Source organism: Asparagus officinalis, chromosome 8 (genome assembly GCF_001876935.1).
Source record: "Asparagus officinalis chromosome 8, Aspof.V1, whole genome shotgun sequence".
Lineage (NCBI taxonomy): Eukaryota > Viridiplantae > Streptophyta > Magnoliopsida > Asparagales > Asparagaceae > Asparagus > Asparagus officinalis.
In genome coordinates this window covers 126,275,866-126,291,083 of record NC_033801.1, presented here as the reverse complement: position 1 = coordinate 126,291,083, position 15,218 = coordinate 126,275,866, and the positions used below count along the sequence as shown (strand labels likewise).

Sequence of the window (15,218 nt, the reverse complement as noted above, 5' to 3'; positions counted from 1 at the left end):
TGTGCCTGGAAATAATAAATGTGTTGGGTAGGGGAACCATTGCCATCAAATTGCACTAGATTGAGTGGTTTGAACTTCGGGGGATACAGAATTGTATCCCATTCAGTTGGATATGACCTAGCCACCCCCAATTCTTTGAAGTTTCCTTAGAGCTTCAATGCGTCAAGTTACTTCTAGAAATCATCTAACTTTTGGTCCCGTACTTTCGTACGAGGATTAGATTCAGCTTCAGACGATTCAGAATGAATCTTCATAACATTTTCCTCCTCATCGTCTTCATCATTGTCATCTTGGTTCTGACGACTATTTTCTTTATTGACGGGTGAAGGTCGCCTACGCCTTGATCTCGAGGCTTGGGTATGGACCTTCTTCGTCTTCTTTTCTTTCTCCCTAAGGAGTTTCTCCACCATTGCTTCCAGGCATCTGATAGACTCCTGTTGTTGATGAATGGTTGATTGTTACTCTTCCATCTGTCGTGCTAGGTCTTCCTCATTTCTAACCATGTGAGCACTTACTTGTTCACTTTGATCGGTGTTGGAAGGCTGAGAAGTGGTCATAGCTGAGTTTTCAGGCTCTTCTTCTGCCTCATCTGTGATACCCGCTAATCGTCTGTAATCAAACGGGATCACCATGCCCTTGCGAGTACGAGTGTATTGAAACACGCCCTATCCTTCTACAAGCATTTTACCTAATCCTAGAGAGTATTCACGATCAGAAGATTCAGAGGAATCAGCCGAGACTTTGCTCTTGCCCTTGCTGACCATGTTGATCGTCACTTCAATGTGGCGATTCTTGGATGCTTGCTTTTTTAGACGAAAGCACCTTCTTCTTGATGACAAGATCGTCGATGGCTCAGCCAACCATTCAAAGACTGAAGATTAATGTGCTAACTCCCCACATGGGCATTGTGAAAGTACTGTAGAAATAAGCTTCTCACAACAACAATGAGATTGTATCTGATTTATATTATGCTTGTGTATGAGATAATCTTGAAGATCACTAGCAGGACTACTCCCGGTAAACTCCGTCATTTTAGCTTTACCCGAGCGAGACCCTCTGAATGATAGAGGTTGATGAACTTAGGTAAGCTGAAAAACTCCATCATTCATGTGACAAGGTTCGTTGATAGGACGAGCTTGGCGCATTCGCCTTCTCGATTGGTTCTTAACTTGAGGTCCGTTTTCTTAACGAACCTCGGTATGAACCGCTTGTTGAATTTGCTAAACCTCTTTTTGAGGATGAGATTCGTGTTCTGAGTCTATTCGGGTACAAGGATGAGGTCCGTCATTTTGACGTTCCTCAGTCACCTGACCCTCGTCAGACTTGTTAACCTTAGGTTGGTTAGCTCTCGGTTGATAATGAAAATCATCTAGCAAGACCAAAGCTCGAGCCCTATGGCGAGCTTGGTTCTTACGCTGATATTGTTGAGTACGTCTCGATAGTGGACCAATAGGAACTTTTGCCTCAGCCGAAGCTGGGCGAGGTTCGTTATCAAAAGCTATAATTTGACTAGTAGAAGCCGAAGTTCGGCTAGGTTGCTTGACAACCTATTTTTTAGCCTGACGGCTAGTTATTAGAGCCTCCTCTTTGAGGGGCATGGACTTCTCCTTGAAGTTAACTCGAGTTGAATCATCAGAAGCCACTCGGGCTAAAGTCTCATACAAGACTCGATGACATTTACGTGCCTTTGTAAGACTGGATGCTCTAGAGGAGATATACTCCTCGTACTTGGTCTGGTCAAACTCAATGACTAGGGTTTCAACTTCAGTTCCCACTACAATCTTATCTGACTGCGCCACCACCATATCATCGGAAAGAATAGCTGCTCCCACTATGGTTGTCATCATCTGTAGGGTCAAAAAAATTAACTAGGATTGATTGATTCTCTTATTTTAAGAAAACTGGATTCGATCACTTGGTACGAATCTCTTACAATCACTCATACTCTCTCTCGATTACAGATGAAGAGAAGATTATTTAGCTTCTCCTTGTTTAACGTGGGCTCTTGGTGGCGAAAGGATACTTCCCTTGATGCTTGAGTCGAGATTCTCTCCCATTGACGATCAGAATAAGATTGCTGAAGCTTCTCACGTTCATTAGACTGCTAGAACCAAGGTTCAAATTCCAGATCTAAACACAGGAGCTCTGATTTCTGATGATTGCCAGAAGTTTTAAAAGTCTGAATCCTTTTCTCTGTATCCATCCATGGCTATTTATAGGGTTTAAGCATGTAATCGACGTGCTAAAATCACGGGTAGAGGGGCATAATTGCCTCCTCCAAATCAGCGCATGTCGTAACGTGCTCCTGAAGATTAGCCTACATGACTGACTAAGTCTTTAGAGCCGTTACAGCTAGATCTCACGTGGATGATGAGCCTCGTCTTTAATCAAAACGGGGTTTGTTAAGTAAGACGAGCCTTAATACGTAGCGAGGTTCATCTTACAAAGCAAATTTTGTAGTAAACAAGCTTCTTCTAACAAATTTTATCTTCACTGACTTCGTCTGACAAACTTCGTCTTCACTAACGAACTTCGTCTTCGATAGCTGGGTCTAACTGCATAGCAAATCTCATTTTCACTAATGAGCTTTAAGTCTGATGATAAGCTTTGACCCTCATATCCAACGACGAACCCTAAACCTCTTATCCAATGACCAGCTTTGAACCTCGTATCCAACGACGAACTCCGAACCTCATTTCCAATAGGGATCGTCGCTAGGTGAGGTTCGTCCCTATAACGACTCTCATCATATTTTGAAGTTCGGCATTTTTTTAATACCTACAGAGAGGGATCCCCAAATTCGCCAAAAGCAGCTTCGGCTCTAAGAGCCTCATCCTCCCCAACAGCGATGGGTATATTACTCCCGTATTCATCAGCGCGAGGAGATCTTCAAAGCGCGCTCTCCTCCAAAGCTGTATCCACCTCTTCCTGAGTCTCATGAGGACTAGAAGGTCGGGATTCTTTCACATCAGCATTTCCTCGGTGTATAAGAATTCTTTAAGTCTTGGTATGTGACTCCTATTAGAAATGTTCCCAAAACTATAGCAATGCCGAATGAAGCGTAGTCCCGATGAGTTGATATTAAAGTTTGGGATCTCTGCATTCGCCATGTAATGCCACTTGTAATAAGCAAGTGTTACCCGGGGTCGAGGATCTTGTTGTGGGAGTGAAAAACAAGCACATGTACCTCCGACGATGGTCCAATACCCAGCCCCTGCTCCAATAGTCAGACTACAACCCTCAGATTGTAATTGAGTATTGGAGTTATCAATGTACAATTGGTCATAACCGAATTAGTGGGTAAAGCGGCAAGGCAGATAGGGTTCTAATACACACACGGGACCGAAGCGATAAATAAGATACCCAGGATGAATGCTCAGGAGCCACAAGCAACCGAGTGACAGAGCAGTGTAACCCTGACCATTCGATTCATCTACTATAGCTTGGTCGTAGCTGGTCCTAGAAAAATGAGGAAAATACTGGTTGAATTCAAAACTATTATGATCTCGGAGAACACGTCTCACCAAGGCCATATAATGCTTGCTCCAATCTGAGTTTTCCAATCTCTGTATGAAAGGAGTAACCCGTCCCTCTACACGAGCGGAAGGCACGCCCATGAGTGTGGGACAGTGCATGACGAACCACGCTATGAGATAGGCATAAGGCAATTCTATCTTTTAGTTCTCGGCACTGTGGAAAAAAGCGTGATATAAGCGTCACAACCCCTAATGGATATGGGCGATCATAGCAGGAAAAAGAGCATATCGACGGTCGTGCGCCAAACACACGGCTGGAAATACCACATCTCTTGGCAACGCATTGAAGCTGCCAGAAGGAATAACAATATGCTTGAGCCATAACATAAGATATCCCTCCAGTAAGACTTTGGAAGAAATCGGCTCCCCACATTGGAAAAAGTAACTATCAAATGTCGTGCCTATCGGGTAACCATGCTCATCTGAAGATGCCACATAAGACATAGGTAGATTGGTGAGTATACATCGAGACAGTTCGCCTGCCTCATAAAGACCCAGTGGTATTATGGGGTCCTTCTTATGAATCAAGTTCTGAAAAAGGTAATATGCCCAGATGTTATAGCTGAGGAGCTTTTCACTTTTCTTATCAGTCTGTCCCTCTACATTCGTACAAATGTAGTAGTGGCACATTAATTCCCAATAGGTTTTAACCACTTGAGGGTGTTCCTTCTCTAAATCGGTTAACTCCTTGTACCTCGGGACATACTCCTCATAAGGGTATCTTCCGTATGGCAACCTAGAGACTTTAGCCATCTCATGAAGAGGAATTCCTAATTCACCATTTGGAGTGAAGAAGGTACGGGTGTTAGGATTATATAACTCCAACACATCGAAAAATTGATGAGAGTTATTTCTCAAACCGAGTTGTGTCGCCCTAATGGACGCATAAAGCCCAAATCTCTGCAGGTCTTCCTGATTCTCCTGTAATATGTATTAGGTAACACGAGGCCACCACTGGGTAAGACTCCAATGAGACCAACCAGGAGTCCTAAAGTCCTTAGCCGGGAATTTCCCCTTTAAGTTAAAGAAAGTACGACCAAAAATGTTAGCCTTCTCGGCTGTTTCACCGACGGGTAGTTCCCTCTGAAATAGTCCCGGGTGTAATCCGGTTATATAGCGACTGCTACTATCTATTTTGGTGTCGCTTCTGGAGAAATGACCACATATCACCCCATCTTGTGTTGGGGTTAAGTCCCAATCCATCTTTCTTGGAGCAGAAACAATCTTCAAGGCGGTGAGAGAATAGTTGCGCTCTATCTTGGGCAAGAACATGTGTTGCCCATTCACAGTCCTGAGGCATCGATAAGTACCCAATTCTAGTAAGTCTGGATCCTCTAAAGAGTCTCCAAATAAGAAAACAGGCTTCACGATGTGATCACGATCGACTAATTCTAAAGGAGCGTCTGTGATCAAACGCCTAAAAGTGGAAATCGAAGTCTCAGAAAGAAGTCAAAGTTCTATTTTTCCTCGATCCTCGAACATAGGGATGTATTCAAGGGAGGAATAGTGTGAATCATATTCCATCGCTTGAGTACCTTCTGATCCGAAAGCACCACTTGGAGGAATTAGAACAGAAGGATGCATAACTGCACAAAGGGCAAAAAAGTTAGTCCAGAGGATGAGTCACTGCCCAATGACACGAAGGTCACTCCAATAACGAACTTCATTAAATAGACGAACTTCATCTGATAACGAACTTCGAGCCTTGTTAATTGAATAAACTTTGTATGTTGGATAAACCTCGTCAGTGAAGACAATGTTTGTCGATTTAACGAACCTCGTCAGTGAAGATGAAGTTCGTTGGTCAAACGAAAGCTCATTTGACAGACATCAAGGATAAACCTCATCAAAATAGCCAACGCAGTTGGACATATGAGGTTCAATTGGCGGATGAGGTTCATCAGAAAAAGACAAAATATGCCAAGATGACGAACCTCATCAAATCAAAAGATGTCATCTTTTAGATGAATTTCATCTCAGAAAGAGGGAAACTATTCATCTCCCTTAAGAAACCTAAGTCTAAAATAGACAGGGTTCATCTGCGATGAAACGCAGATCTTGCGTGTAGATCTTTTACCTGAGAAAGTGGACGAAGCCGCGGGATCATCTGAAGGACCAGAGACCTTCTTACCCTTGCCTTTGCTTACAGCGGTTTTAGGAGACATTGGTCTCAGATTAGAAGATCTCCAAGAAGAAAAGTTTAAAATTTGGAAGATGAAGGGTTTTGATAACTCAAGCGATCAAAAGAAGAAATGACTCTTCATATGATGAGGCCATATATATAGAGGCAGGAGAAATAGAATCAAGGGCCGAGATCTTCGATTGAGATCGTTGGATGAATCCCTTTCCCAACGATATCTGCGGGCAAGATCCATGGAGGAGATCTTAAGGCACCAGCTGGCAGCCGCCTATAGGGTCTAGAAAAGATATATAGTAGTTACTACTGATAAGGCTCCTTTCCCAACGATATCTGCGGGCAAGATCCATGGAGGAGATCTTAAGGCACCAGCTGGCAGCCGCCTATAGGGTCTAGAAAAGATATATAGTAGTTACTACTGATAAGGCTGAAAGGTATCATACAGGTGTGGGTCTGACAATACTTACATGGAAAGATGAAGATCAGCCAATTGCCAAACTTCGTCGCGAAGCTTATAGAAGCATTGAATTGTGAACAATGAGGTTAAGTTTGTCCTAATAGGATTCAAAGTGTTTCAGACTCCATACAACCCAATTCAAGTCTGAAAACTTTGAAGGGGGGTTTGTAGGCATTAAAAAATGTCAAACTTCAATATATGACGAAGGTCGTCATAGGGACGAAACTCGTCTTAGTCAAAGATAGACTCATCAACCAGCAAGGAGCCATATCAGAAATGAGGCTCACCATGCGGCGAGGCTCGACGAACTCATCATTGGAAACGAGGTTCGAAGCTTGTCATTGGATACGAGGTTTGAAGCTCACCAGTGGAAACAAGGTTCGAAGCTCGTCGTTGGATACGAGGTTCGAAGCTCGTCGTTGGATACGAGATTCGAAGCTCACCAGTGAAAACGAGGTTCGAAGCTAGTTGTTGGATACGAGGTTCGAAGCTTATCATTAGAAACAGGGTTCAAAGCTCGTCATTGGATATGAGGTTCGGAGCTCATCACCAGACGTGAAGCTCATTAGTGAAGATGAGGCTCGTCAAAAGGAAATTCACAAGACTTGCTACATAGTTAGACTCAGCTGTCGAAGATGAAGTTCGTTAGTGAATACAAAGCTCGTCAGACAATATCAGTGAAGATAGAGTTCACTGTACTACAAAGTTGGCCTTAGAAGATGAACTTTGCTGTATATTGAGGCTCGTTCAATCAGATGAACTTCACTAAACAGCGAGGCTCATCGTTCGTTGGAGATCTAACTATAACGGCTCCGAAGACTTAGTCAGCCACATGGGCTAAGTTCCAGGAGCAAGTTTCGCCCCCAATAACCAACACGGGCTGAATTGAAGGTGGCAGTTGCACCCTCTACCCACAATTTTAGTACATTGGTTACGTGCTGAAATTCTATAAATAGCCATGAGTAGCTATGAAAAAGGAGGACTTATACTTTGGGGAAGATTTTGGCGATCGTGTGAAGAGAGAGTCGTGTTTGTATTCTCGTGATCTAAGCTACCGTTAGAAGCTTTTGTGATCTTATTCTGATCATTAACGGGAAGTAATCTCGCTTGAGCATTACGAGGAGCGTCCTTTCGCCACCAAGAACCTACTTTTAAACAAAAAAAGTCAAATTAACCTTCTCTTCCTCTGTAATCGAGAGAGAGAGAGAGTGATTGTATGGGATTCATACCAAGTGCTCGAATCCATTTCTTAAAACAAGATATCAATCAACTTAAATTTTTCAACCCTACATGCTCATGTGCTCCTTCTCCGCATCTAACTTGGGCGATTGCTCCTCAGATAACTTGAATTTGCTTCCAAGAGGCGTGCTAACAATCTTAGCATTCTCCATGTTAAACCTCTGAAGTACCTTCTCGACATATTCAGCTTGACTCAACTTCAACATCCTTTCAGTTTCATCTCTACTGATTCACATCCCAAGAATTTGTTTCACTACAGCCAGATCCTTCATAGAAAACTCCTTCGCCAATTACTTCTTCAAATTGTTTATCTCCTCTAAACATAGTTCTGCAACTAACATGTTATCAACATACAATAATAACATGATATAGCTAGACTCGAACCTCTTGAAGTAGCAACAATGATCTGAATTGCATCTTTCATAGCCATTATTCTGCATAAAGTTGTCGAACTTCTTGTACCACTATCTCAGAGCCTGTTTCAATCCGTACAAGCTCTTCTTGAGCTTACACACCATCACTTCTTTTCCTTCTTCTATAAAGCCAACATGTTGGTTCATGTAGATTTTTTCATCCAAGTCGTTATGAAGAAAGGCAATCTTTACATCTAACTGCTCAAGGTAGAGATCTTCCACAGTTACTAAGCTCAACACCACTCTAATTATTGTAAGCTTCACAATGGGAGAAAATATCTTCGTATAATCCATTCATTCCCGCTGTTGGAATCCCTTCACGACTAATCTGGCCTTGTACCTCTTGCTTCCATCACTCTCCTGCTTGACTCGGTAGACCCATTTGTTATGTAGGGCTTTCTTCTGTGCAGGTAGCTGAGCAAACTCCCATGTCTCATTAGTATGTAGAGAATCCATCTCTTCTTACATCGCATGCTCCCGCTGAGATTCACTCACTTGCATAGCCTCCTCATAGCACTATGGTTCACCGCTATCTATTAAAAATAAATAATCAAGTGATGAGAGATATTTGGGATTCGGTTTGGGTACGCTGGATGACCTCCTAAGCTGCATGTCCTGGGTAGTCATCTCTGCACCTGGAGTCTCCTCTGTTCTTCGATCAGAACTAATGTTGTCGCCCTTATCTGGAAGTTTCTCTAAATCCATGTACTTGGATCCACTTATATCTGTAGTGCTGCTCCTACTAATTTGGTTATCCTTGGCATTGTCCATGTCCTTGTATATCACCTCCTCATTGAATATGACGTCTCTACTCCTGATAATCTTTCTATTCTTATTATCTCACAGATGATACCCAAACTCATCAATGTCGTATCTAATGAATGTACACTTCTGTGACTTAGCTTCTAGCTTGTCCTTGACATGGTCACTGATATGAACATATGCCACACAGCCAAATACTCGCAAGTGTAAGAGATTAACCTTCTTGCCACTCCAAACCTCTTCTAAAATTCTAAAATCCAATAGAACTGATGGCCCATGATTAATCAGATAAGCTGTCGTATGCACCGCATCCTTCCAAAACGTCTTGGGTAGACCTGCATGTAGACGCATGCTCCTCGTACGCTCCGTCAATGTCCTATTCATTCTCTCTGCAACGCCGTTCTTTTGTGACGTCCCTGGAGTAGTCCTCTCCAAACGAATCGCATTTAGAGCATAAAACGTCTTGAATTCCTCCAGCTCATATTCTCCATCGTTGTCTGATCTCAGACACTTCACCTTCAGATCTGTCTCATTCTCCACCATAGCTTTCCACTTCTTGAAGATCTCGAACACCTCTGACTTGTGCTTCATGAAGTATACCCACACCTTCCTCGAGTGATCATCGACAAAGGTGACATAGTACGTCGAACCACCAAGAGAAGATACGCTAGCTAGGCCCCATACATCTGTATGAACAAGCTCTAGCTTTTGAGCTTTAGGTGGTCTTCCACCCTTCTGAAAGCTAGCCCTCTTTTGCTTCCCGTAGATATAGTCTTCACAAACACCAACTTCAACAGAATCGATGCTGGTTAGCTTTTCCTGTGAGTGTAGAGTCTTCATACCCTTCTCACTCATGTGTCCCAGCCTATTGCACCACAGATCTGTACTCTTCTTACCAGCTACAATTGCGAGGGTGTCACTCGCATGTGAAGTAAGGTAGAGAGTCCCTGTTTTGTTGTCACGAGCAACCACCATATATAGTATTGTTGGAGATTTTCTATAAATCCCCGGTGAATATTGAAACATAGCCTTCTGCTTTAAGCTAACTAACCGAAACAAGAATCCTCTTCAGCTTCGGTACGTGTGTGACGTTCTTTAGATTCCATTTAGGGCCCTTCATCTGAATCTGCACGCCACCTCTTCCAACAATATTGTAAGTCTCGTTGTCCTCCAAGTATACTTTCCCAAAATTCCCTGCTACTTAGTTTTGAAGAAGCTTCCTATTAGCAGTGGCGTGGAATGAGGCTCCTGAGTTAATAACCTAAGAATCAGCTGTCCATAGCAAGGATCAAGTTATCTTGCATGATATGAGCCTCTTGCTCATTCGTATCCTTCTTTTGTACTTTATAGACTGAAGACATATGACCCTCCTGACCGCAATTCCAACACTTTCCTTTGATAGGCCTAACCTTCGAGTTCAACCTTTTCTTCTTCAGCTTCGACCGATTCATGTTCTGGTTACCCATCTTTCGGCTTCGACCTCTCTGCTCGAGATTTAGAGTTGAACCTGAATCTTCTGATTCAGACGATTTCCTTCTAACATCCTCGGATAGAATCATGCTAACAACCTCGCTCAGCTTTAACTTCTCCTTCCCCGCCGAGTTGCTAATTACGATCACGCAAGCAACCTAACTATCCTCTAACTGCGATAGAATCAATAGGGCCTAACTTCGTCATCAAATGTGATGTCCATGGAGATAAGTTGATCAGCAATCGTGTTGAACTCACTGAGGTACATCGTGAAGGAGCATTCTTCTGCCATCTTAAGGTTGAAGAGCGTTTTGACGAGATGCACCTTGTTTGCGGCTGACGGTTACTCATACATTTTCGCGAGCGCTTCCACAAGCCCCACCATTGTCTTCTCCTTCAATATATTATGGGTAATCGATTTGGCGAGCGACAATCGAATTTGCCCTAAAGCCTTGCTATCCAGTATTTCTCACTCCTCATCTGATTCCTCCTTCTTCTTTCCCTTAGTCTTGTCTATCAACAGACGGTAAAGATCCTTTTGGTACAGATAGTCCTTCATCTGTGACTTTTCAGTAAGCGAAGTCTGACCCGTAAAACTTCTTAATCTTTGGTTTGCTTTCCTCTGCCATGGTTCTCGCACAAATCTTCCGAACGAAGCTCTGATACCAGTTGTTAGGGATTCAAAATAATTAATCAATCAAACCCGTGCCCTTCCGGATCTTGTGCTAAGAGTTTAGCAAGTAGGAAAATCACTGCAAATAAAAGAAAAATTGCAGGAAAGATAAACAAGAAAGAACAACCAGATTTAACGAGGTTCGACAATATGCCTACGTCCTCGGGAGCGACACCACACAATTCTTTGATTAATTGAAGAAGATTACAATGCCCATAAATAGGATTTTATCTATCTGAGATCTCTCTGAAAGAATCCTCTCAAAAACCTCTTTTTCACATGTTCTGCAAACCCTAAAAACGTTTAGGTATATATAGGATCCCGGCCCAAAACAGTTTCCAAAACGAATTAGGAAACTAGAAAAACCATCATCGGTCGACCAGACCACGCATGTGGTCGACCGGCCAGAACACTATCCTGTAATCAGCTTCTCATGCACGTTTTCAGTCAACCGGAGTCCTCGTGTCGGTCGACCGGCCAGAGCTAGATTCTATGCTTGGATTTCTATAGTGTTTTCGGTCGACCAGATCATCCCTGTCTGTCGATGGGCTAGAGCGAGCTTCTCACGCTCGTTTCTTGCAGGCGTCGCGGTGACCAAACCAGGCTCGTCGGTCGACCGACCCACGTATTTCCTGTTTTCTTCGTTTGTTTGATTTCAGGTTCAGGTCTCCACACCCGAGACCAACACATGAGTACTAAAAAAACGGAGTCCAACAAGTTTTGCATCCTAATTGTCAATTAGAATTTTGATGGTTATGGTTGTCAGAGTATAAAAAGACAAACGTCATTACAACTTAAAGTTTTGGCGTAGTGGGAGGGCTTTGACATGATACTAGAGCAATCTAGGTTGAATTCTTACCAATACAAATTTAAAGCAGACTTTAAAAGAATATTGCTGTCACTGTGTTAATCCTGGTTTGGGCTCATAAAAAGTCCACTGAAACTACGGGGGGATGTTAAAATACAAAATTACAACCCTTAACCTCCTTCACAATTTGAAAGGTTTGGTGTAATATAAGGGTCCTCTGGCAATGATTTATTCTTAATATAACTATCATTTTTGGTCTTGTGAATTATATTAATCGTTTATTTTCTTTAAAGATAAATAATAGTCATACAACACATCCAAAAGTTATTTTCTCATTGTCTTATGAAAAGAAATTGAACCCATTTTCATTCCCCCATATAGAAGCTCTTTCCATTGGTTTCAAAATTTTGACGAGGATTGATGATTATAGTAGCTTTTTTCTCTCACTTTGATTGTATCGAATAGTTTTGTAGTATTTAAGTTTCCAAATGCTATATATCATAGGAAAAATTCCTTGGGGACCCCAAATCATGAGACCCAAGAGTGGACAGGTGAGGTGTCAACCCCTGGGTGCATGATCTACTATTCATAAACAGTAGATCATGCACCCAGGGGTTGACACCTCACCTGTCCCCTCTTGGGTCCCATGATTTGGGGTCTCCGTTGAACAATTTCATATCATAAACGGAACTTTATCCAATCAGAGTGATGAATGTAGAAAATAATTCAATTTCAAATTGAAAATGTTCGAGCTAGCAGAGATTAAAACTTTGTATCCAATTGTGAGATTAAAAGGTTAAGATGGGCTAAGCTCCTGAGTGCTTGGTAAGAGACTCATGAGTTGAAGCTTTGAGTCGTTTGAGTTTAATATCCTTCTTTATGTTGAGATTACTTTCAACATTAAATAAATATGTTCACGCCGCAAAACACGTGGATTATACTATACTAATAGAAAGTAATGATTGTCTAGGCTAGGAATTAAAAGTAAGGCCCATCTTTATTTTATTTGATATCGTGATTACAAACCGTGACAAGTACATCACTAAGATCATAACATCACCAACTTTATTTGTTTGTTACTAGTAAGGCTCATCTTCATTTCTCTGCTCCAATTCATCACTACACCCTGCTGCCTGCACACCAAAAACGCTGTTAGAATATACGTAAAAAATATTATAATTCTCAAATTTTAATGCAACTCCGAAGCTTTGTCCATTTTTCCACTCCTAAAAGTATTTTTAATCTCTATGGGTATCTCAAAATTTCAATCTCATTTCACTCAGTTTTCTGTTAAATTTAATTGCCTCCTCCATTTCACATTTTGTTGTTTCGATTCCATTTCTAGTAACCGGTCAAAATGGACCTAAATGTGATACAAATTTAATAGAAAATCTAATGAAATCTGGACAGCCATATCAATAAAACTAACACAAGAGACACAAACACATACTTGTCACAATCAGTTTTGGGGCTAGTCTCAAACGGCGCCACAGCCACTCCACGTTTAGCCGGAAGGCCGCCAACAAGCTCGACGGTCGCCCCGGATACCCGGCTGGCCATGGACTTCAGGCAGGTGCAGATGAGGCGTCGATTGACGCCGGTCTCAGCCATGGCCACCACCGTCCGCATTCCGTTTAGCATGCGGCCGATGGCGCGGTCCCCCGCCGCCTTTGAAGTATTTGAGGCACGGGGACAGATCTTCGTCGTGCGAGAAGCACAAAGCGCTCGCTTGGAGAGGTGGTGGTGCTAGCAGCATCGCAGCGAAGATGATGGCTAGGATTGCAGATGGCCGATTCATGGTCGTGTGTCCGGAGGTAGAGGATGAGTTGGTTTGTGAGGGGGAGTTGAGCGAGGATCGTGGGTATTTATAGGAGGAGGCAGGGGATAAGGTTGAGGGAATGTTGGGTGAGATCGTAACCCTCAGATTATCATTGCAATTTCGAAGTTTTGGTGGTCTTCATAGGTTATGAAGCGAACACAGGAAAAATGGGCAGAAAACAGTTTGGATTTCCAGCGGTCGACCGCGAGTGGCGCGGCGGTCGACCGCAAACGTGCACGCGACTGAGAAAAGTCTATGGACTTTTCGCGGTCGATCGCGAGTGGTGCGGCGGTCGATCGCGGACCCTATAGTGGATTTTCGTGGGTTTCTGTCTTCTGTCCGGTCAACCGCACGTGGTGCGGCGGTCGACCGTGATGTAGTTTTGGGCCTGGGCTTGGTTTTCTGTTCACATTGGGTTTGTGTTTTGATATATATTAAAACACGATTTTCTAGGGTTAGAGAGAGGAGAGTTTTAACAGAGAGTTAAGATTGTACTGAGTATTGTGAGAGGAAGATATTGTGAGCAAGGAGAGAGCTTTGGTTTAGGGTTTATTTGTGAGTTTTGTGAGTTGTAACCCTTTTGTACTCTTCTTGATTTAGTGGAATCTCCCCATCCTCTCCCCGTGGACATATGCAAATTGCCGAACCACGTATATCTCTGTGTTTGGTTTGATTTGTCGTATTTGGTTTGAATTGTGCTTGTGTGTAGTTGGTTCTCTTCTCCCGTGATCATAGATTCGTTCGGTGTGCGAGCACGCTTCCGTATAGGCACGCAACAATTGGTATCAGAGCACAACAATTGGTATCAGAGATCAGATTTTAGATCTAGGGTTTGGCATTAGGTGGAGGAAGATTCGTCATGAAAGATTGGTTCTTGGAGTTCTAGGCTTCGGTGGAGATAGTGTTTGGGGTTACCGTTAAAGATTTCACTTTCCTCGTGTGGTTAGGAGATCTATTTGGAATCCATTCTATGGTTCAGTTGGGTAACTTCTAAATTCTATCAAGTTTGAATCTTTCTTTGCAATTTGGAGTTTGTGATTATGGGTGAAGAAGTTGATAAAAGCAGCAAGATGACGGGTACAGTTCAAGTTAGTTTTCAGAACACCAAAATTAGTATGGTGAAGTATGACAGCAAGATCAATTTTGGTTTGTGGATGAGCGATGTTCAGGATGCGCTCAATGCTCAAAATTTAGTGGAGACCATCATGGTCCATAAGAGGCCACCAAAATATGAAGAAGCAATATGAGAAAAGATGAATAGGAATGCTTGTAAGGTGACCAGGTCTTGTTTAGAACAGGAGCTAAAATATGATGTGATTGGGGTGACGTCTACAATGAAGATATGGGAAATTCTCAACAATAAGTATCTTACGAAGAGTGTTGAGAATAGATTACACTTGCTACGTAGATTATTCAAATTTTAGATGTCCAGGGGCACCTTATTAGCAGTTCATGTGAGCAACTACACTAAGTTATTGTCAGACTTAGCCAATATTGATGAGAAGATATCAGATAAGTACAAGGCTATTACTCTTTTGGGCTCCTTATCGGATGAGGAGTATGATACATTTGTGCTTACTTTGTTGAACGGTAGATCTTCTATCACTTATAGTGAAGTGACTAACGCTTTGATGAATTATGATTTGAGGAGAAAGGACAATGAGACTTCCCGCGCTAGTACTTTAGGAGAGGCCTTGCCGACGAGAGTTAGAAGCCCATATCCGAGAGGTGGCAATAGAGGCAGGTCAAAGTCAAGAGGCCATCACCAGCTAAGAAAGAACCAATGTGTATTCTGTAAGGAACAGTGACATTGGAAGAGAGACTGTCCAAAGATCAAGGAGAAGGAGAATAGCAAGAAGAAGGGCCTGAAGGCCAATGAGGTGAATATTACGAAAGACGATGAT

General features: G+C 42.5%; 1 protein-coding gene across 1 annotated transcript; it reads right to left on the bottom strand.

Annotated features, from left to right (window-relative positions):
- LOC109822882 (non-specific lipid-transfer protein 1-like) lies at positions 12,492-13,312 on the bottom strand. The gene is made up of 2 exons (XM_020389143.1): positions 12,946-13,312; positions 12,492-12,628 (listed from the first exon to the last, which is right to left on the bottom strand). The coding sequence occupies exons 1-2, from the start codon at positions 13,134-13,136 to the stop codon at positions 12,544-12,546; spliced, it is 276 nt and encodes a 91-aa protein (XP_020244732.1). The 5' UTR covers positions 13,137-13,312; the 3' UTR covers positions 12,492-12,543.

Excerpts from the sequence above, each read along its gene's own strand:
- LOC109822882 (XM_020389143.1), bottom strand. The coding sequence starts at position 13,136 with ATGCTAAACGGAATGCGGACGGTGGTGGCCATGGCTGAGACCGGCGTC. Across the intron at positions 12,629-12,945 it reads CCCAAAACTGATTGTGACAA|GCAGCAGGGTGTAGTGATGA; the intron begins GTATGTGTTTGT and ends TTTGGTGTGCAG.